The sequence below is a fragment of the Triticum urartu genome, chromosome 6A, assembly GCF_056163025.1.
Source record: "Triticum urartu cultivar PI428250 chromosome 6A, HENAU_Tu73, whole genome shotgun sequence".
Classification (NCBI taxonomy): domain Eukaryota; kingdom Viridiplantae; phylum Streptophyta; class Magnoliopsida; order Poales; family Poaceae; genus Triticum; species Triticum urartu.
In genome coordinates, this window is record NC_141878.1 from 103,333,242 (window position 1) to 103,354,865 (window position 21,624).

The 21,624-nt window shown below is 46.9% G+C and overlaps 1 protein-coding gene across 1 annotated transcript; it reads right to left on the reverse strand.

Moving 5' to 3' along the window:
• Positions 1 to 17,866: 17,866 nt before the first annotated feature.
• LOC147964255 (F-box protein At1g53790-like) lies at positions 17,867 to 19,018 on the reverse strand. The gene has a single exon (XM_087529896.1). The coding sequence runs from the start codon at positions 19,016 to 19,018 to the stop codon at positions 17,867 to 17,869; it is 1,152 nt and encodes a 383-aa protein (XP_087386022.1).
• Positions 19,019 to 21,624: the final 2,606 nt, after the last annotated feature.

Sequence of the window (21,624 nt, forward strand, 5' to 3'; positions counted from 1 at the left end):
TGTTTGCATAATACTACACTGTTGTTTAACAAGGAGGCAAGAACCGGTCTCTAACAATATCTGTCAAAAGTTAATTAGGATTTATGGAATTAGAAATTAGGAGTAGGAGCTGAAGATAGTTATAAAGGACTCGCTACCGACCGGCTACCTATTTTGAAACCGTGAAGCACCTGGAGTCTATCGCCGGTCGATCTGACGAGGCGAGATCGATCCGACGAGGCGACAAGTCTAGAACTTAGGAGTGGAAGGCAGCAACTGCAGCAGCGTGAATTACTTGCGGCTTGCCGATCGATACGATGAGGGCTGAAGGCATGAGGCGATGAAGACTGAGGGCATGAGGCGAAGCCGTGAAGGAGACGATCTCGTTTCCTGTAACGACGTTGACGCACCTGCTATTAGGAGTTTGCGATTGATCTAGTCCATGATCTCTTTTTTTTCTTGAGAGCGACGATCCCGTTTCCTTCTCGATCGAGGCATCGAACAACATTTTTTTAAGGAACATCGATCGAGCAGACGAGCAGCAGCGTCCCAACGACAGCGCACCCAGCGGCCCAGGCCTGCTATGACAGTCTTTTCTTTAAAATACTACGCCTATATACAGATTTTGGGGCCCCAAAAAATTAGGGGCCTGTGTGGACTGCACATATTTTACAACTATTGGCCCGGCCCTGGCCGGAGGTTATCCTCCTTTTCAAAAAAATCATGAGAAACATAGGAGGAAAAGTCTAATGATTGAACTTCTCTAATAACCCTATGAGTTTCCTTCAAATCAAAGGAGCCCTAAGCTTGGTTTCAAAATCTAAACCATTTAGAGTACCCCAAAGACCCGAGAACAGGACAATAGCCCCAATCTCCTATCATTTGCCCTCACCCAGATCAAGAACCCCCCCCCCCCCCCCCCCAGATTGAGGTGCACACTCCTAACCCATCATATCTTTAATGACACAACAGTGAAAAGAAAGCTACGAAACACTGGAAAACAGGTGATCACTGCCCAATCACTCCATGTAAAGGTCATTTGCCATCACCAGAAACATGACGTTAAGTAGTTGTTGTTAGAGTTATATTGATGATGACCTTTGGCCTTTTGTACTCTTACCTTTTGGCATCCTCATGTACATCATTTATATGATGGCTTTGGCCTCCTTGTAATATAAGTTGCTTTCCTAACATGGTATTAGAGCTCTAGGTTTTTTTGGCACGCGCAACTTGTGCTTCTTTCGATCCTATCTCACGTCCGCTATTGCTCTCGGCGTCGCTGTGTTCTTCCCTACCGGCAGACACTGCTCCTTCAGCGTGGCTGTTCCCTGCTTCTCCCCCACGCCTGCGCCATGATCTGCTCTGCTAGGCGGGAAGGATAGGCCCAATCCAATCGCCCACCTGTCTGCCTCGTGCCGATCTGGTGCACGGCTGTCACCAGTCTGCCGCGGCCGCGTCTGGGTGCCGGCATCCAGTCCCGATCCGGCGCTTGATCTGGTGATGCGCCGCTGCATCTTCTAGCCGCTGGCTAGCCACAACCGTCCACCTAGTGCGCCGCCGCCGACTGTCCGTCTTCTTGGCTCCCGCGCGATCTGGTCCTGTGCCAGCCGCTGTTCCACTGAGTTCTGGCTCTGTGTTTTTCGCTGCTGCATGTTGCTCCCATGTCGGCTGCCGCTTGATTTCCGTCGTTTCGCTGACACAAGAGAATCGATCCACCTGCCTGTCTGTCTGTCTGTGTACGGCGTGCTCCGGCCTCAATTGCTCTTCTTTGGGCTGCTTCATGCTGGTGTACGTGCGTGTATCCTACACTGCCTATATTGCTCTTTTGGGCTCCTGGTGGGCAGCGGTGTAATGCCCCGGATACAACTTTCCATATTTGTAACTCCGACTCTTGCCTTTTCTGGAGATGCGATATGAGATTCCCTTCGTGGTTGGGTTTGGTCTTCATTTTGCATTTTGTTCATGTCATCATGTGCATCTCATTTGCATACGTGTTCGTCTCATGCATCTGAGCATTTTCCCCGTTGTCCGTTTTGCAATCCGACACTCCTACGTGCACCGGCGCACCCCTCTTGTCTCTTTTCGTGAGCGGGTGTTAAACGTTCTCGGAATGGACCGGGATTTGCCAAGTGGCCTTGATACACCACCGGTAGACAGCCCGTCAAATTTCGTGCCATTTGGAGTCCGTTTGATGCTCCAATAGTTAACCGGGTAACCGGGAAGGCCTCTTTTGTGTTGCAGCCCAACACCCCTCCAAAACGGCCCAATAACCCATCCAAACCACTCTCATGTCCTCCGTCGTCGGATCACGATTGTGTGGGCGAAAACTACACTCCATTTAGACACTCCTACCTCCTCCTACCTATAAATAGATGCCCCTCCCCGAATTTTCGCACAGATGAACCCTAAATCCACCCTCCTCGCGCCGCCGGACATGTCCGCCCGATGACCGGCCACGTCCAGCCGCCGCCGCCACGTCCCTCCGTCCAATCCGAGGCCACCACGTCCTCACTGCCGCCTCCCTCCTCCACTCACCGGCCGCAACCTGTCCTCGCCGGCTCCTCTCCACCGTGCGGCCCAGGGAAGCCCATGGCGGGCCCGCCCGGGCCCGGGCGCCGCCACCGCTCTCTCGCGGCAACCCTGTGCGCCCGTGGCGCCCTAGCCCCGTCGTCCGCTGCCTTGGCCGGCGACCGCCGCCGCAGCGCCTCACCGGCGCCCCTCTCCGCCGCCTCATCTCCTTCCCCGCCGCCCATCCTTCGCCGAAGCGCGCCGACCTCGCCGGATCTGCGAGCCGTGCCGCCCGACCTCCAGTTGCTCCGCCCGACCCCGCCGCCTTCGCCCGTCGCCGGCGATCAACTCCGGTGACCCGCTCCGCCGGCGACCACTCCCCTCGCCGTGCCCATACGTCGTCGTTCGACCGGCTCCGCCGCCGCCTTCGGGTCAATCAGGGAGGAGCCCCGATCCACCTGCACATTGACTTCGGCCTGCTCGCTGCGGGCCTAGTTAGCTGGGTCCACCAAGCCGACCCACGGGCCGCTAGGTGAGCGCCACGACCCTATTCCCCGCCCAAGCGCTGATTATGCTATCTGTCGCTCGACCTCCTTTTTTTCACCAAGTCCCGGAAGTCCATGCTATTTTATGCCCCCGTTCATCGCCTCATATCTCCATGACCGTAGCTCCATTTCATGTGCACGATATATCAAAATGTTCACTGTGAGATGCTCTTCATTTAATTCCATTGTGGCATGCTTGTTTGAGTCCATATTGAGGCCCTAATCATTGATGCAATATTGCTATAAAATGTTTACTGCTGCTACTTATCAGTTTAAGGTGATTTGTCATTTTTGTCACATTTGATGTGTGCTTCATATAGGCATGAGCTCTACATGTGTTTTGATCTATGCCATTCCATCTTTACAGAGGTGCTTGCCATGTATTTTTGTGATTCATGTGGTGACTAGCACAAGCATGCAAAGTAGCCTTCGTGATATTGCTGATTTCAGGGAATTTTGCTAAGTCTTGTGCCTGTTGTTATTTCTATGCCATGTAAACATGATGCTACAGTGGGATCCATGCTTATTTTGAGTTGCTTCAGTAAGGATGTTTTGAACATATGGTTATGATCTATCCATCCATGCCCCTGTTTGCAATTATGGAGTGACCTAGCATGTCTTAATCTTGCTCTACTTTTGCTATAAAATGTTCCTGGCAGATTGTTTACGTGTTAATCAATTTTGCCATGGTTGTTGTTAGTGATCCATGCATGATATGAACTTGCTCTTGCCTTGGTTAGCTTCATGAACATGTCTTCTTGTTGTTAGTATGCTTATCTTGTCATGCAATGCCTTGTGGTGAGTGGTTTGAGCTTGCAAAGTTGCCTTCATAACTCTGTTTATGCCAGGCTCTGTTTTCTGCTAAGTCTGAAACTGTTAATAAAACTTGCTATGTTTACATGGGTGCCATCGTATCTTCTGTGCCTTTTTGGCTTATGATCAGTAAGGGACTTTTGTTCTATGCATTTAGTAGATTCATGCCATGCCTTGTATTGCTATGATATGTTCCTGTAGCATGTTGTTAGATTGCTCTAAACATTGCTTCCTGATGCTGTTTATGCCATGTTAGTATTTTCACTAAGTCTGTGAAGCTGATATCCTTTGCACTTTTGCCATGCCTGTTTGAACCTGCTCTTGTGTGATTTAGCCGTAGCTCCGTGTTCATGTTTTGTCAAGCATCTTGAGTACATCACTTTCATATGCTGTGTGGTTATGTTGGAGTGAAGGAGCTTAGTTTCTTGTTGCATTATAAATGGCATCGTGCTGTTAATCGCAGGAATGTGCCATTCTTGTTTTGCTTGCCATTTGCAAACCGTGCATCCGTTTCCGGTGATCTTTATATCGATTTCAACCAAAATCATCTCATCTTTCCAGGGGCACACTTGGTTTGCCAATTTGATGCCTTGATCATTCTTTCCCTTCCGGAGCTCGCATATGCATTGCATATCACATCTCGCATGTCATGCCATGTTTTGCATCATGTTGCTTGCGCATTGCACCGTGATTGATTGTTGGTCATTTGCTTGTGTTATTGATTTGGATAGAACCGGGAGATGAGTATGTGATGAGGAACCTGTTGAGTACACTTTCGAGGATCAAGTTTTCGACAACTATGAGAACTTTGCAGGCAAGATGACCATACCCTCGAAATCACTTCTATCTTTGCTTACTAGTTGATCGCTCTATTGCTATGCCACGCTACCTACCACTTGCTATATCATGCCTCCCATATTTCCATGTCAAGCCTCTAACCCACCTTTCCAAGCAAACCGTTGCTTGGCTATGTTACCGCTTTGCTCAGCCCCTCTTATAGCGTTGCTAGTTGCAGGTGACGATGAAGCTGGTTTCATGTTAGAACATGGATATTGTTGGGATATCACTATTATATCTTATTTAATTAATGCATCTATATACTTCGTAAAGGGTGGAAGGCTCGTCCTTATTCCTGGTGTTTTGTTCCACTCTTACCACCTTAGTGTCCGTCATACCGGTGTTATGTTCCTTGATTTTGCGTTCCTTACGCGGTTGGGTGTTATGGGAACCCCTTGACAGTTCGCTTTGAATAAAACTCTTCCAACAAGGCCCAACCTTGGTTTTACATTTGCCTAACAACCTATATCTTTCCCTTGGGAGTAATTAACCTGAGGGTCATCTTTATTTTAACCCCCCCGGGCCAGTGCTTCTCTAAGCGTTGGTCCGAACCAGAGCCACTTGCGGTGCCACCTCGGGGAAACTTGAGAGCTGGTTTTAGCTATACGTAGTGTTCATCCGGTGTTGCCCTGAGAATGAGATATGTGCAGCTCCTATTGGGATGTTGGCGCATCGGGCGGTCTTGTTGGTCTTGTTTTACCATTATCGAAATGTCTTGTAAACGGGATTCTGAGACTGATCGGGTCTTCCCGGGAGAAGGAATATCCTTTGTTGATTGTGAGAGCTTGTGATGGGCTAAGTTGGGACACCCCTGCAGGGTATAAACTTTCGAGAGCCATGCCCGCGGTTATGTGGCAGATGAGAATTTGTTAATATCCGGTTGTAGAAAACTTGACACTTAACTTAAGTAAAATGAATCAACCACGTGTGTAGCCGTGATGGTCTCTTCTCGACGGAGTCCGGAAAGTGAACACGGTTCTTGTGTTATGCTTGAACGTAAATAGTTTCAGCATCACTTCTTGATCACTTCTAGTTCACGATCGTTGTGTTGCTTCTCTTCTCGCTCTTATTTGCAAAAGTTAGCCACCACATGTGTGCTCTTCCATGAAGCACATTTGTGCTCACGGAAAGCACACCCGTGTTCCACTACCTTGAGCAAACTCACGCTTCGCGTTGAAGCACATATGTGGTCAACCGTGGAGCACATCTGGGACACGTCCCCGCTTCACCCATCATAGTAAATGTATGCCTCGTAGCGAAGCATACCTGTGAGTTCTACGATGAAGCACACATGTGCATCTCCTTCTTTGGAGCACGCATGTGCTTCACCATTTTCCTTTTCCAAGCACAATTGTGCTCCATCCGCCGGAGCACACCTACTTCACGGTGAAGCACACAATGCTCAGCCTTTGGGGCCCATATATGTTTCACCCTTTTCCCCTGCTTAACCGTGGGGGAGCACACTTAGTCTTGGTGGAGAAGCACACCTATGCTTCGGCGGAAATCACACCTGTGCTCCACCCGCACGCCTGCGCTTTACATGAGCGCATCTGTTACTCACATCATAACATCAATTTCAAGTCAACACAAAACATTGATAATATAATATGTTGTTTTAAGTTTTATATTTTAAAATTTAAAAAATGTTCGCTTCTTTTGAAAAAATGTTTGAAAATTCAAAAAATGTATAATTCCAAAATCTCAGAAAATCACATTTGTTGAAATTGGTTAACAAATTCAAAGAATGTTCAGGAGTTTAAATATTTATTCACAAATTCAAAATGTTTTCGAATTTTCCAAAAAATCATATTTAAAAAATAATAAATTCAACAAAAATTCACGTTTTCAATTTAGTTCATGTTTTTTCAAAAGCGTTTAAGATTTCCAAAAAATGTTCGCGTTTTCACAAAATATTCAAGTTTTAAAAAAGATGTTCACAAATTTGAAAATGTCCGCGTTTCATGATATACAACGACACGCCAATTAAGAAACTAAGGGCTAGTTCTTTTGCTGGCTTCTAGGATAAGCTTGAATAAGCTGCCTCCTACCCACTTTATCTAGAAGTCCAAACAAAAAAATAGAAGCCTAGTATGTAAGATTTGACTAGTGGACGTCTAACAAAATTTGATTGGGCTTATAGAATAAGCTAGGTAGGGGGCAGCTTATTCTGAAAGCCCAAAAGTGCGAGAAGAAGAACTAGCCCTAAATCTCAATAAGTACATCGGCATGCGAGAGGTTGCACTATCACTAGGTCTTGGCTTTGATCCCTTGCAGTGTTAGATTGGATCGATGGAAGCGTTCCTACTCCTTCGTAGAGGAGCCGCGGGTGTATATTGATTGTGGACAGAAACAGCCTCTGCCTTAGCGTACAAGAAGCCCAGCGATCGCAAGGATCAGCGAGATAGAGATAGAAGATTAAACAGGAGAGGAAAGATAGAGATGGTAGTTGAGATTACATAACGTGAATATCTCTAAGTCTAACACCCTCCCTTAATCTGAACTACCTATCCTAAATTAAGATTGTTCTTGAATGCTTCAAATGGCTTGTACGACAGAGCTTTAGTGAATCCGTCGGCCACTTGATCTCTGGAAGGAATGAAGCGAATCTCCAGCTTCTTTTCTGCAACCCTTTCTCGTACAAAGTGAAAGTCTATCTCAATATGCTTGGTTCTGGCATGAAAGACAGGATTAGCACTTAAATAAGTGGCACCCAAATTATCACACCATAGGCATGAAATACGATGTTATTTCACACCCAATTCTTCAAGCAAAGATTCAAGCCAAATAATTTCAGCAGTAGCATTCGCCAATGATTTGTACTCGGCCTCAGTGCTTGACCTTGAGACTGTTGCTTGTTTCCTCGCACTCCAAGAAATAAGATTAGAACCAAGGAAAACAGCAAAACCACCTGTTGATTTTCTATCATCACTGTAACCTGCCCAGTCTGCATCAGAGAAAGCACTAACAAGTGTAGAGTTGGACCGTCTAAAATGAAGTCCCAAACCTACAGTGTGTTTGACATACCGAATGATCCTCTTAACAGCTGTCCAATGAGCAGAAGTGGGAGCATGTAGGTATTGACATACTTTGTTAACAACAAAAGAAATATCTGGTCGTGTCAAGGTTAAATATTGCAAGGCTCCAACAACACTTCTGTATTTGCTGCTTTCTTCCTCATTAAGTAGCCCCCCTTCGTATGCTGACAATTGTTCTGATGAAGATAATGGTGTGGGTGATGCCTTGCAATCCTTCATTCCCATCCGAGCCAAGAGTTCAGTGGCATATTTTTCTTGTTTCAATACTATACCATCCTGAACTTTTTTAACTTCAATGCCTAAAAAGAAGCTCAAATCACCAAGATCCTTTAAAGCAAAATCTGAGCTTAGATCATGCAAAAAGGGCATCTGTAGCATTCTGAGAGGAGCTTGCAACTATAATATCGTCAACATATATGAGCACAAAGATAAGAGTGTTTGCCTTATTGTATATGAAGAGAGATGTGTCAGCCTTTGATGCAATAAAGCCAAGACGTTTTAACTGCATACTTAACCTGGAGTACCATGCTCTAGGTGCTTGTTTCAAACCATAAAGAGCTTTGTCAAGTTTGCATACGTAATGAGGTTTTTGTTTGTTTTCATAACCTGGTGGTTGCCTCATATAGACCTTCTCTTCCAGAACACCATGCAAAAACGCGTTCTGTACGTCTAGCTGCCTTAGGCTCCATCCCCTAGACACAGCAATAGCTAGCACAAGTCTGATGGTTGCAGTTTTTACCACAGGGCTAAATGTATCCTCATAATCAATACCATAACGCTGCTTAAAACCTTTAGCAACAAGACGTGCTTTATACCTGTCAATGGAGCCATCGGCCTTTTTCTTGATCCTATACACCCATTTACAGTCAATAATGTTTTTACCTTTTCGGTTTGGCACCAAGTGCCATGTTTTGTTTCTCATTAAGGCTGTATATTCCTCATCCATAGCCTTTTTCCACTTCTGATCTCCAAGTGCGTCATCCAATTTTGTTGGCTCGCCTGAAATGCACAACATGCCATACGGAATAGTGCCATCAGTTCTTATTTTTTGATTTTTAATACCTTTTTGTAGCCGAGTTGTAATTCTTGACGTGGTTGGTGGAGGCTGCTGTACACGCTGGCGCACGGCATTGCTGGTCGCAGAAGATCCTGGAGAGGAATCGGGAGATGCCACACCGGATCCAGTGGCCACGGATGTGGTTAGCTCATTCGGCACCGCACCGTCATTTGCCGCAGAAGATCCTGCGCCAGGTGAGCCTGTCGGGCGCGTGTGCTGATCGCGCCTCGTGATTGGCTGCATGCGCGAGCCGTTCAAGGATGATTCCCAGCGTGGAGGCTGCGGATTGCATCGCCCGCGCCTGGCCATGCAGACTGGCTGGCTCGCGATACGGGGCGAATATCCGCGCCCGATCCGAGGAGGATTGGCGCGCAGGGGTGGCAGGCGCCACCAGATCGTCCTCGTTCGCCGCGCCAGCTTCGTCCTCTTCTTGCACATGAAATATAGCATCTTTTTGGACAAGATTTTGATCATTTTGACCGTTTTGAACTCCATTTTCTTCAGAGACCTGCACACACGGAAGACAAGGGCTGGTTCCAGTAGGAGTATTATCATCATGTTGGTTAGTGCAATTATTTCCCCCATGATCAAAATCTCGAAGTGTGGTTGGAAGAAGAAGAATCTCTTGACGAAGTAGAGCGCCGGCATTGGGATGGAGAGATTCAAACGGAAAAATGGATTCATCAAACACAACATCGCGAGATATATAAACTCGGCCTGTGGGAACATCTAGACACTTTACTCCCTTGTGCATGGGGCTATATCCCAAAAACACACATTTTTTGGAACGAAACGCAAGTTTGCGTGTGTTGTATGGTCTTAGATTTGGCCAACATGCACAACCAAATACTCGAAGAGATTTGAAGTCTGGTTTGACACCAAAAAGACGTGTGATGGGACTCTCAAATTTGATGACTTTGCTCGGTCGAATATTTATGAGATATGTGGCAGTGAGAAAGGCTTCATCCTAGAATTTGAGGGGCATGGAAGCATTGGCTAGTAGTGCTAGTCCTACCTCAACAACATGGCGGTGTTTGCGTTCAGCCGGCCCATTCTGTTGGTGAGCATGGGGGCAAGAAACATGGTGAGAAATTCCAATCTTTTGAAAGAAAGAATTTAGTTTTTCATACTCACCACCCCAGTCGGTTTTCATAGCAAGAATCTTTGAGTCTAGTTAGCGTTCAACAAGGTTTTGGAAATTAAGAAACACTTGAAAGACATCAGATCGTTTCTTTAGCAAATAGATCCAAGTGAACTTGCTATAATCATCAATGAAACTAACATAATAGGAAAATCTGCCAACTGATGTGGGAGCTGGTCCCCATACATCTGAAAAAACTAACTGCAATGGAGCAGTGGATACACTTGTAGATATAGGATAAGGTAGCTGATGACTCTTAGCTTGCTGGCAAGCATCACAAATTGACTCAACACTAGACTCATAGGAAAGATTATGACTGAGGAGGGATGACCAAGACGATTGTGCCACTTTGCCGAGGAGGGTTTGATGACACTCCATGCTTGTTTATTCGACCATGATGAAGATGAAGATGATATGAGTGGATATAGGCCTCCCTCACACTTTCCTCTAAGTATGACCTTCCTCGTTGCCAAGTCCTTGATCACAAAAGAGTGGGGATAAAATATTATGAGAACATTGTTGTCAAGAGCAAAACGATGAACAAAAACAAGATTTTTGGAAGCATGTGGAACATGTAAGACATTATTGAGATGTAAATCTTTTACGGGGGTTTTAACAATTGATTTTCCAACATGAGTAATGTCCATACCAGTTCCACTTGCCGTGTGTATCTGATCACCGCCATGATACCTTTCCCGCTTTGTTAGCTTGTCAAGTTCTCCGGTGATGTGCTCAGTAGCACCGGAGTCGGCATACCAGTTGGTGTCAATGCCGTAGTTGTTGGTGACGAGGTTAGCTGCCTTCTTCTCCTCATGATCATCATCATAGCGATGCCAGCAAGCTCTTGCGCCACCGGCATGAAACTTGTAGCAGATCTGGCACTCTGGATAGTCTCCTTCTTGCTGTTGTTGTTGCTGTGGTTGGGGATGAAGCCGTTGCTGCTGATAGCCGCCACCACCACCGCGACCAGGAGAAGAAGAAGGGCGGTTCCCTCGACCGCGTCCTCCTCTGGTGCTTCGACCACGGCCTCCCCTGCCACGGGACTGCCCGCGCCCCTGTCGACGGCGTTGGCAGAGGAGCGGAAGCCTGCTGGTCCGTCCCCCAGCATCTCCATGCGCTGATCGAACGCAGAAATCTGCGCGAAGAGGTCGTCGACGCTGATGGAGTTCTTGATCGTGCCGATTGCTGCCACAACGGGATCATAGTCCCGATCAAGGCCAGCCAATATGTAGTCTACCATCTCTGGATCGGTCACCGGACGCCCAGCCGCAGCTAGTTTGTCCCCGAGGTTCTTCATCTTGGCGATGAAGGCGTTGCTCGACATGTTGCCCTTCTTGGTGTTGGAGATGGCCATCCGTAGATTGGTTATGCGGGATTGCGACTGCACAGTGAATATTGTGGTAAGAGCAGTCCACAGATCAAAGGTGCTGTCCTTACCGATGACTTGTGCAAGGATTTCCTGGGTGAGCGAGTTCAACAGGTAGCTCAGAACCTGCTGATCCTTCGACAACCACGGGCCGTACAGAGGGTTGGGCTCAATGGCCGTGGTTTTATCCGCCTTGGTGACTTCTGTGGTCTTTGGCGGTGCGGCGTCGCTGCCGTCGAGGAGGCCGGTCACTTGCGCGCCTCGCAGTGCCGGCATGACCTGCGCCTTCCACAGGAGGTAGTTCCCCCTTGCGAGCTTCTCTGTTGGTGGAGCTCCTAGGTTGAGACCGACGGTGCTTGAGCTCGTGGCCATGGCGATGGAAGGGTGTTCAGGGTTTTGGTTTTGCTAGACGATAGGAAGAGACGTGGCTCTATATACCATGTTAGATTGGATCGATGGAAGCGTTCCTACTCCTCCGTAGAGGAGCCGCGGGTATATATTGATTGTGGACAGAAACAGCCTCTGCCTTGGCGTACAAGAAGCCCACCGATCGCAAGGATCAGCGAGATAGAGATAGAAGATTAAACAGGAGAGGAAAGATAGAGATGGTAGTTGAGATTACATAACATGAATATCTCTAAGTCTAACACGCAGCGCGTTTGTTTTTGGATTTTACGCATTTGTTCGCACTCTCGCAGCTGGGTCGGCCGAGTCGGATGACCCCATGTGCCGCGCACGTCACATAAGAGCTCCCTGGGGTTGAGACTGTCACGGCGGATTGCTCCACACCCGTGCTGCAATAGAACTTTTTATTTATTTTTTCTCTTCATAGGAGTGGAATATTTACATCCCGCCTGCTATAAAAAAATTGTCACCTCCTCCGGCGGGCAAAATCACTGTTTTAGCCCTTAAGACTAAGTTTAGCACAAAATAAACCCAGTTCGAAAGAATAACATGTTCTTACCCTTTTTTGCAACGCCCAACCCGTGGCGTTTCATCTGGACATCAAAATGTCGATATCCATGGAGTTACGTCATGCACACCATTGTTGACCTGTAGACATGGCAAAGCCTGAAATGCCACCGCTCTTGATGTTCGTAGGTTAAATGAAACAACAACCCTTTTGTCGTTCGCTGAGTACTGGGTGGAAACAGACTGACCTAATCTCTACTGGTGCAGAGCACCCCATGGACATCATCATGGATTACACCAACACCTCAAGTCCCAAATGAACCGATGACCACAGCACACATATGTATCATCAAAACCGAGGTGAACTCACTCCTCTTCAAATTCCTTATGCAGACCTATTAGACATGGCTACTACCTCATTCTAAAACATTGTGCATACTTAGGTATGAAGGCACCTATCATGGAGAAGCAAGAAAGGAAGCCCAAGGACCGGAAGTGAAGAAAGGAGAACAAGAAGAGGATGAGGCAGGGTGGACAAAGAGAGGCGACCGGACCGTCCAAACAATCATCCGGGAAAACAACCAACCATACCCGAAGCTCCAAAAATGTACCCGGACGATGCCAGGACTGTCCGACCACATGTTACCTAGAGCATTCCGACGCCCGAGCCAACACTGAAGTGCACAATGCTTGGATTGTCCGACCTGAATTAGGTCGGACTATCTAGTCGGCTGCCTGCGTGCGGTTTTTGGCCGAACTGACATGTATCTTATCCCACAGCTTACCCCTCCCTACCTAGACTATATATACTGTACCCCCTGCACTTTCTAGGGTTAGCAACGCATAATTAAACTACTTGAGAGAGCTTTGCTCCGTGTATCTCCTCTTTGAGGGACAAGACCTCCAAATTGGAGAAGGATTCACTTGGATCATCAAGGGCCCCTACTAGGAAAAGGATTGCCCAAGTGAATCACGAAGGCCCCAATTTCTCCTTTAGATTTGGGAAAGATCTACCTCTCAAGATGTCATCTCCCTTAGGGAACTGGGAATAACTACCTTAGCTACCTATTTCCCCTTGTCGTGTCTGGATCTTGTGTATCTTGACTTGGATCTTGCGTGGAGAGTGAATGTGTGATTGGATCTAGTTCTTGAGTGTTGTTCCCTTTGTGATTCAGTGTGTTCTCGAGTGTTCCTCTTTCAATCCCATCCTCGTGGATTACCGTCTAGCGGTTCTGCCTATCTTAAACTATCTTGGATGTGGTGGCGGTGATCATATTGTCAGGCATGCTCTTGTCACTTGGTATGTTGATTTGTTCCTCTGTACTTCTGGTCTTTTTATCCTTAATTATGTTTATGAAGCAAAGTTTTGGCAACCTACCATGTAAGAGGTGTATTCCTGACCATAGTGTGTTGAACGATATTAGGTTCTCAAATTCATGTATACTTTTCATATATGCGAACATTTTTCGAATTCATGAATATTTTTTATTTTGTAAAAACAATTGGCAACATTTTTTCAAATTCGTGAACCCTTTTCAAAGTCTTGATTTTTTTCAAAACTATGAACATTTGTCCAACATTTTTATAGTTCTCATTCTCCCTTGGTCTCGATATTATAAACATGGTAATTTTGTTTGTTTGGTTTGGTTGTGTGTTCCCTACCTTATTGTCTTGCTGGATATAACGAGAAAGAACTAAACTTTTTTGTTGTATGTAATTGGGCAGTTGATTGTGCGTCACAATGCAAGTGCTTGCCCTTTCTTCTGTTGTGGATGTCGACTTGCAAGTGAATGGCTTGTCAATGAGCAGTCTAGGAGCAGCTCTTGCCTCGTGTGACCACAGCGAGTTCACCGCGCGCAACTGCCTTTCCTGTGACTGCCTTTCAGGTAATTGTTCGGTCTCCTCCCTGCTCTACCTAATGCTCTATGGTGCTTGGCCATCGCACCGAAGCCATGCTGTGATCCTGTCCTTCGAGCTGTGGTAATTGTTAGGGTCGGGCTTAGCTTGTGTGGTGGTCATCTAGAGAACGAGCGGAGAGGCTTGTTTCCACTCATGCTTGATCTGGGGTACTTTTGGATGTCAACTCGGTGTTCATATTACTGATCTATGCTCTTTGTTCATGTTGAGTAACTACAATTTTTCGTCCCATGGCATGGTGGGCTAGTGTGGGTGTTTTCTTCCTGATCATGTATCCTATCATGTTTAGCTTTGTCTCTACTAGGTTATATGTACCGAATTCCTCGATCTACTCATGTTATGCATTTGGCGATCTATGCATGGAAGTAGTCATTTTTTTTAATGGATGGATAGCCCATTGTGGTGATTTGGTTCTGTGGTGTGCTCCTAGCCATTGAGATGATTATTTTTTGTGCGTGTGCTGATGGACTTGGATTGGAGCTAGTGGTTGGTGTGCAACGTATATTTGATTCTTAGATGATTACTTACACTGATTTGGTCTCCAGAACATAGCTTTTGTTTAATATTCTGATTTGGCGGATACGATATGATGACTATTTGTGTATCACGGGATAGGAAATTTGATGTTCTGGAGGGCGGAGCGATCGCATCTCGGGCAAGAAGACCGATCGATGTTGGTGGATTTGTAGTGCAGCTTGGTCTATGTGAAGATTATACTTCCAGCGTCTGTAAATCTGAGATTTTTGTATGGGGTTTGCTGCTCAATGTAATATTGTGGTGAGTGCCTGATGATGGGTTCTTGCTTTTTGTATTGGAGTGTCTTTGAAACTCAAGGTCCTTGTCCTCTGCAGGAGATGTGGTTTATTTTGTCTCATATTGTATGCCAATGATAACATTCAATCAAAAGTGAGATATCTTTTTGAACCGATCCATAGACCATAAACTTCTCTTTGTTCGTTCATGGCAAGTGTTTCGCTGTGGTTAACAGTGCCACAGCCGCCTTGGCTATTTCTTCTTGTGATTGTGCTTGTTAGAATGAAAAGCCCTCATTGTGGCCATGGCCATACCGAAGCAGTTTCATAGCCAAAGTGATGGAAGCAAACTGTTTCATGTCTTGCATTTTTTTGGTAGATTATGTATGTTTGACTAAGAGCAGCAGATGTTTTCATCATACTACCTCATTCTGGGATTTTGTGCAAATTTTGCCAGCTAGTTAAATTTATGGTCAAACTTCGGCCCAAAATGCAAGGAGGGAATAATTATTCGTCTGTCTTGATAACCGTGTTGTACAATGGTGTCGTCAACATTTCTTGCAAAGCTAAGCTCCCCAGACTTGTTTAAATCCAGGCCTTATGGAGAATACATCCACTTCTTTTTTAATCCATTAGTGCATGTATCTAAGAGAAAATCCGGAACAAACGCAAGGTAATCATAGTGAGGATTATTAAGATGTGTGTGCAAACACAAACTACTATTTTGCAAGCATTCCAGAGCAGCCTAAAATCAAATCCTAGTGAGTACGATGGACCACTTCACCAGATGCAAGGCTCTCTCTCGTCAACACATTATCTATATCTGGGCCATTGTAGGTTGTGGGCCTCGGTGCGTCTCAACTACTGAAATTGCAAACAGTAGATGGGGCAGTGTGTGCAGGGGTGGGGTGGGAGTTGTGGACAAGTTTTTAGACCACCTTATAAGGGCAGCTCTCATGGTTCCTTGGATGAGGTGTTAGAAGATAGCTATGCTACATGTAGGACACATATGTGTATAGCGCGTGCGCTCACCAATTTAGCCGCGACTTATACTTTGACGCTTGGCGCGACCGCGACTAGTTTATGTTGTGTTTTTCTTCTTGTCATTTTTTCGCAAACTTACGCCCTCAAAGGACCATTGGACAGATATTGACAGTCTTCCTAAACCACTGGCATTGCGCATACACATTTACTAGTTTTAAGAAGGAGCTCTTGCACTGGCCATTGTGCTAGTTATTTATCAACAAACTCAGGGTACCCCTTATGGGGTAACCCCGTGTTGCTTCCACATATCAAAATAGTGCATGATCGCGCATTGAGATCGAACAATAATTGTTATTTGTAAAATTTTATCACTTGTTTATCCTCGAGGCTGAACATTTCCACTTCTAATTGCTACATTCGAAACGGCTACTACCCCATTATGCAGACCATTCGAAATGGACCGATGACTAGAGCACGCATACATGTCATCAAAACGGAGGTGAACTCACTCCTCTTGAAATTCATTATGCAGACCTATGAGACACGGCTACTACCTCATTCAAAAAAATTGTGCAAACTTAGGCATGAAGGCAACTATCATGGCGAAGCAAGAAAGAAAGCCCAAGGATCGAAAGTGAAGAAAGGAGAACAAGATGAGGATGAGGCAGGGTGGACAAAGATAGGCGATCGGACCATCCAACCAATCATCCGCGCAAACAACCAACCATACCCGAAGCTCCAAAAACGTACCCGGACAACGCCCGGACTGTCCGGCTACCTGTTACCTGGAGCATCCCGACGCCCGAGCCAACACTGAAGCGCACAACGCTTGGATTGTCCGACTTGAATTAGGTCGGACTATCTGGTCGGATGCCTGCGTGCAGTTTTTGGCCGAACTGACATGTATCTTATCCCATAGCTTACCCCTTCCTACCTAGACTATATATACCGTGCCCCATGCACTTTCTAGGGTTAGCGACGCATAATTAAGCTACTTGAGAGTGCTTTGCTCCGTGTATCTCCCCTTTGAGGGACAAGACCTCCAAATTGGAGAAGGATTCACTTGGATCATCAAGGCCCCCTACTAGGAAAAGGATTGCCCAAGTGAATCACCAAGGCCCCGATTTCTCCTTTAGATTTGGGGAAGATCTACCTCTCAGGATGTCATCTCCCTTAGGGAACTGGGAATAACTACCTTAGCTACCTATTTCCCCTTGTTGTGTCTCGTTCTTGTGTATCTTGACTTGGATCTTGCATGGAGAGTGCATGTGTGATTGGATCTAGTTCTTGAGTGTTGTTCCCTTTGTGATTTAATGTGTTCTCGAGTGGGCCCCTTTCAATCCCATCCTCGTGGATTACCATCTGGCCTATCTTAACCTATCTTGGATGTGGTGGCGGTGATCGTTGTCAGGCAGGCATGCTCTTGTCACTGTTGATTTGTTCCTTTATACTTCCGGTCTTTTTTCCTTAATTATGTTTACGAAGCAAAGTTTCGGCAACCTACCATAGTGCATTGAACGATATTAGGTTCTCAAATTCGTGAACACTTTTCAGATATGCGAACATTTTTTGAATTCATGAATATTTTTTATTTTGTAAAAACAATTGGCAATATTTTTTCAAATTCATGAACCCGTTTCAAAGTCTTGATTTTTTTTAAAAAACCGTGAACATTTGTCCAACAGATGATTTTTTTAAAAATATCAGTGAATATTTTTCAAATTCGTGATTTTTTTTGAATTCATGAACTTTTTTCTAATCCCCTAAAAAAATAATTTTGTGAATTTTCTTAAATCCATGAACATTCTATAATGTGCCAAAAAGGAAAAACAAAGGATTTTCTACAATTTGAACAAAAGATTAGAAATTTATTCATACAATAATAAGACACCATTTTAAGAGGTTGCGCGTGCACTTGCACTGGTCACTGTGCTTGTTATTCAATACAAACTTAAAGGCAAGGAGATAATTTGACTATATATGTCGGCCTCTAGGTCTTAGCCGATCGAGATAAAACTACCTAAGAAAAATTGCGAAGACTGATTCTGCAATCAAAGGTGCCTGATGTCTCTGTGACATCCGTCCATACGTTGGTGCAAGGATCGTAGATTCGCACAGCTTGTGCTGGTTTGTGATAAAAAGAGCACTGAAAGAGTAGCCTTTCACCGTCATGTGTCATCCCCAAAGGGGTGTAGAGTTGGATATGTGTATCCATAGGGATTGCATACGTCTTGTCCCAAATGCCCTTATTTGAATCAGTGAGAAGCCATATGTCGGTGAACCGAGCCTTCGACGACTGAACCACACAAAGAGTACCCTTGAGCACAGTCATACAAATTTCCTTCCACAACTCGTAGACACCTTCTATTGGCGGGTCTTCAATCTTCGTCTTCCACTTCTCGCTCTCGAGGTCGAAGCAATATATATTCCGGTCTCCCTCGAGTGACCCTAAGGCGTGCAGGACGCCATTCACGACGGCCACACAGCTCGAGCTGCACGTTACACGGGCTGGGGGCGACGGCGCCGGTTTCCACCCGGTGTCGCCTCTTATGGCGCGGACCTCGCAGCTCACGCTGTCTATGAGACGGACCAACTTGTACTCGCCCGATGGGACAGCGCGTCCCAAGCCGAAGGCGACGTTGGCGAACCTGCAAATGTACCTCCAAGCGCTGAGCGGATCCAATTCCGACCACGACATGTCGAGCCGCGGGCAGGTGACCAGCACATCTCCGGTGGCCGGCTCAACCACGCGCGTACCGAAACGATCATTTACAACGCAGATGAGGTCACCACCGCTGAGCTTCCTGGTGCCACCTCCGTCGTGGATCACACGCACAACACCGCCGTTCATGCCCACCAACCGCAGCTCGGTGCCCTTGCCTCGGAAGGTGTAAACCGCGACGAGGGGCTCGGCGTGGCCGCGGGACTCGTGCGCGGCGACGAAGTCCGGGCCGGAGATGAGGGCGCACCACTCGCTGGAGACGCATCGGAATCTACACGCCGACCACACCGGCACTCTGGTGAGGATGTCGAAGATGATCTCGTCTGGTAACGAGACGGCGCCGGCAGTCGATCGAATCTCTGTGCTGCCGGCTGCGGCCGCGGCGGTTGACCTAGGATGGTGGTGGCGTCGTTTGGGCGAGGGTGGAACCGGTGATCGCTGAGGCGTCATGGTGGTGGTGAGCGGCCGCACGCTCGGCCACCGGCGTGGTCTCGATCGGTCGAGACGGCGCGACGAGGAGGACCTGATCCGTGGAGCGGTGGAGACTGGAGAGGTTGGCGAGGTTCTCATGGAGATGCCATCTAATGTCTACAATTGCCTCGTGGATCTGCTACACCCGATCGATCAGCAGCCTATGGAGGAGGTAAAGTAGGCTACGGGTTCAGGTAGCAATCCCATCGTGTCGGATTTAGACTCCGGTTTGTAACTTATCTATTTCTTTTCAGATAAAAAGGCTTCTTTTTTTGCAATTTTTCAGATAAACGCCGCTATCTCTGGATGCCCCAGGTTTTTTTTTTGCGAGGAAAAGCTCACGCTTTCTATGAGGTCCTCACAGCTCACGATCTCTATGAGGTAGTAAAAGCATTTACAGCGGGATTTTGCAAATCCGGCCCCTCAAACGCCCGTGAACATTTCTGGACACGGCTCATATTTACTTCTCCACAACCAACTTTCTCATGTTCCTTGCCTAAATTCATACAAAATCATGCACAATATATTTGCTACGTACTACGTTCTATACTACTCATATTTCGTCGTCGTCGGAGATGGCCTGAGTCGCGTGCGCCGGAGCCTGAGCCAGGTGCGCCACAGCCCGCGCCACCTCCATCTGCTGCCGACGGAGACGCCTGGCCTCCGCAATCGACTCCGAGCGGATGGAGTTCACGATGGCGTGCTGCTTCGGCCACACATCCACATCCTCCTGCATCGCCGGCGCCTCCTCCTCCCCTCATCTAATGGCGGCTCCTGCTCCTCCTCATCTTCCTCGTCCACCTCCTCCTCCTCCTCCTCGAAATCCTCCTCTGGTTGCAGTGGTATCCCCGCTTCCCTCCAGATCCGGACCTGCTCAAGGAGGAAGATACGGTGCTTGATCGTGTAGTGGAGGTGGCGTGGGGCCATGGCTACTAGGCGCGGGTGGAGTGGAAAGTGGTGGTGGCGGCGTCAGCGGACAGGAGGAGGAAAATGTCGATGGATGGTAGGGTTTCGGTGATGCCGATCGACTTAAATAGTCGGAAAATGCACTATGTCGCCCGCCAGCACCACCGGTCTGACGGAGGGGACGAGCTTCGGACCGTCGGGTTTGAGGGTGTTTCCGGCTGGGACCCCTTCGCCGGTCCGACGTGGTGGGCGTGCCCGGGTGCGCCCGAGTGCCCCATATCCGCTCCATATTTGAGCTAGATATGAGGGGTGCCGGTCAGTCTGGGCGTTTGAGGGCTGTTTGAGAGGCCCGCCTGGGCATATATGAGACCAGTTTGAGAGATCTGACTGTAGATGCTCTATAAAGCGATCATGTTTTGATAAAGAAAAAAGTAAATGACATATCATTGCGAAAAGACAAAATATAAATTGTGAAGAGCTCTTTGATTCACAAAATTCTCAAAACACATGAATGAAAAAAAAACAGACAAGAGTGTCAGATCCTTTTGAATCCTACAGGATTGGATTGAAAATTACATGAATTTTTCCCTAGTGAATGTTCGACATCACACATAAGATAAGGGAATTGTAACAAGAGGTTCGAGTGGAAATTTCCTCAAAAACTTAGTGAAATGCAATCTCCTCCCCCGCCCCCCAGGCCCACATATTCAGGTGCGCGCACCTAACCCATCACATCTCTAATGTCACAGTAGGAAAAAAAACTATGAAACACCGGAAAAACAGGTGATCACTGCTCATTCACTCCACGTAAAGGGAATTTGCCATCACCAGAAACATCTAGTCGGAACTCTGTCTTGGATCACGTGCCAAACTAACACTTTGTTCTTCAAAGGAATAGACAATCTCCACAGAAACTGCGTGTGAGTGTCAATTACCAATATAAATAGGGAAACGTTTACAAACGGTGCACCGGTCGAAGCTTCGGTCAGTCCCGCGCACGCCGCTCGATCGCGTAGCAATCCAGCGCTCCCGCATCTCTCGATCCATGTTTGCATGTTGGTTTTCTCTTTCTTGGCCCATCACGTGACCTTGGCCCACCACATTTACTTCGTCAGCTCTATTTTCGCCAACCGCTCAAGCTGTGGGGTGGGAAAAAGAGCTACAACCGCAGGGACGAAGTTGCATCCGTTTTCGCCAACCGCAGGGACGAATTATGCTACAACTGTCGTCGGATTTTGCTACAACCGACAAGGAAATTTGCTACATCAATTCATGGCACGGATGCGGCCCGCGACAACGACGACGATTTTGCTGCAACTGTCGTTGTCTTTTGCTACGACCAGCGTGTTTATTTGCTACATCCATTTTAATGGTGATGATTGGTGGTCGACATTCGTGCAGATGACTGGGAAAATGATTTTTGCTGCAATTGTCGTCAGATTTTGCTACAACTGACGAAGAAATTTGCTATATCAATTCATGGCAGAGATGCACCCGTGACAACAATGACGATGATTTTGGTTGCAGATGTCGTTGTCTTTTGCTACCACCACCGAGTTTTTTTGCTACATCTATCTTAATTGTGATGATTGGTGGCCATCATTCATGCAACCCTGTGCAACGAGCGTTGATGTTGGAAAAAAGCTTCAACCAGCATGGGAAAAAGTTTCAACCGACGC

Coding starts and splice junctions, on each gene's coding strand:
- LOC147964255 (XM_087529896.1), bottom strand. CDS start 19,018: ATGACGCCTCAGCGATCACCGGTTCCACCCTCGCCCAAACGACGCCAC.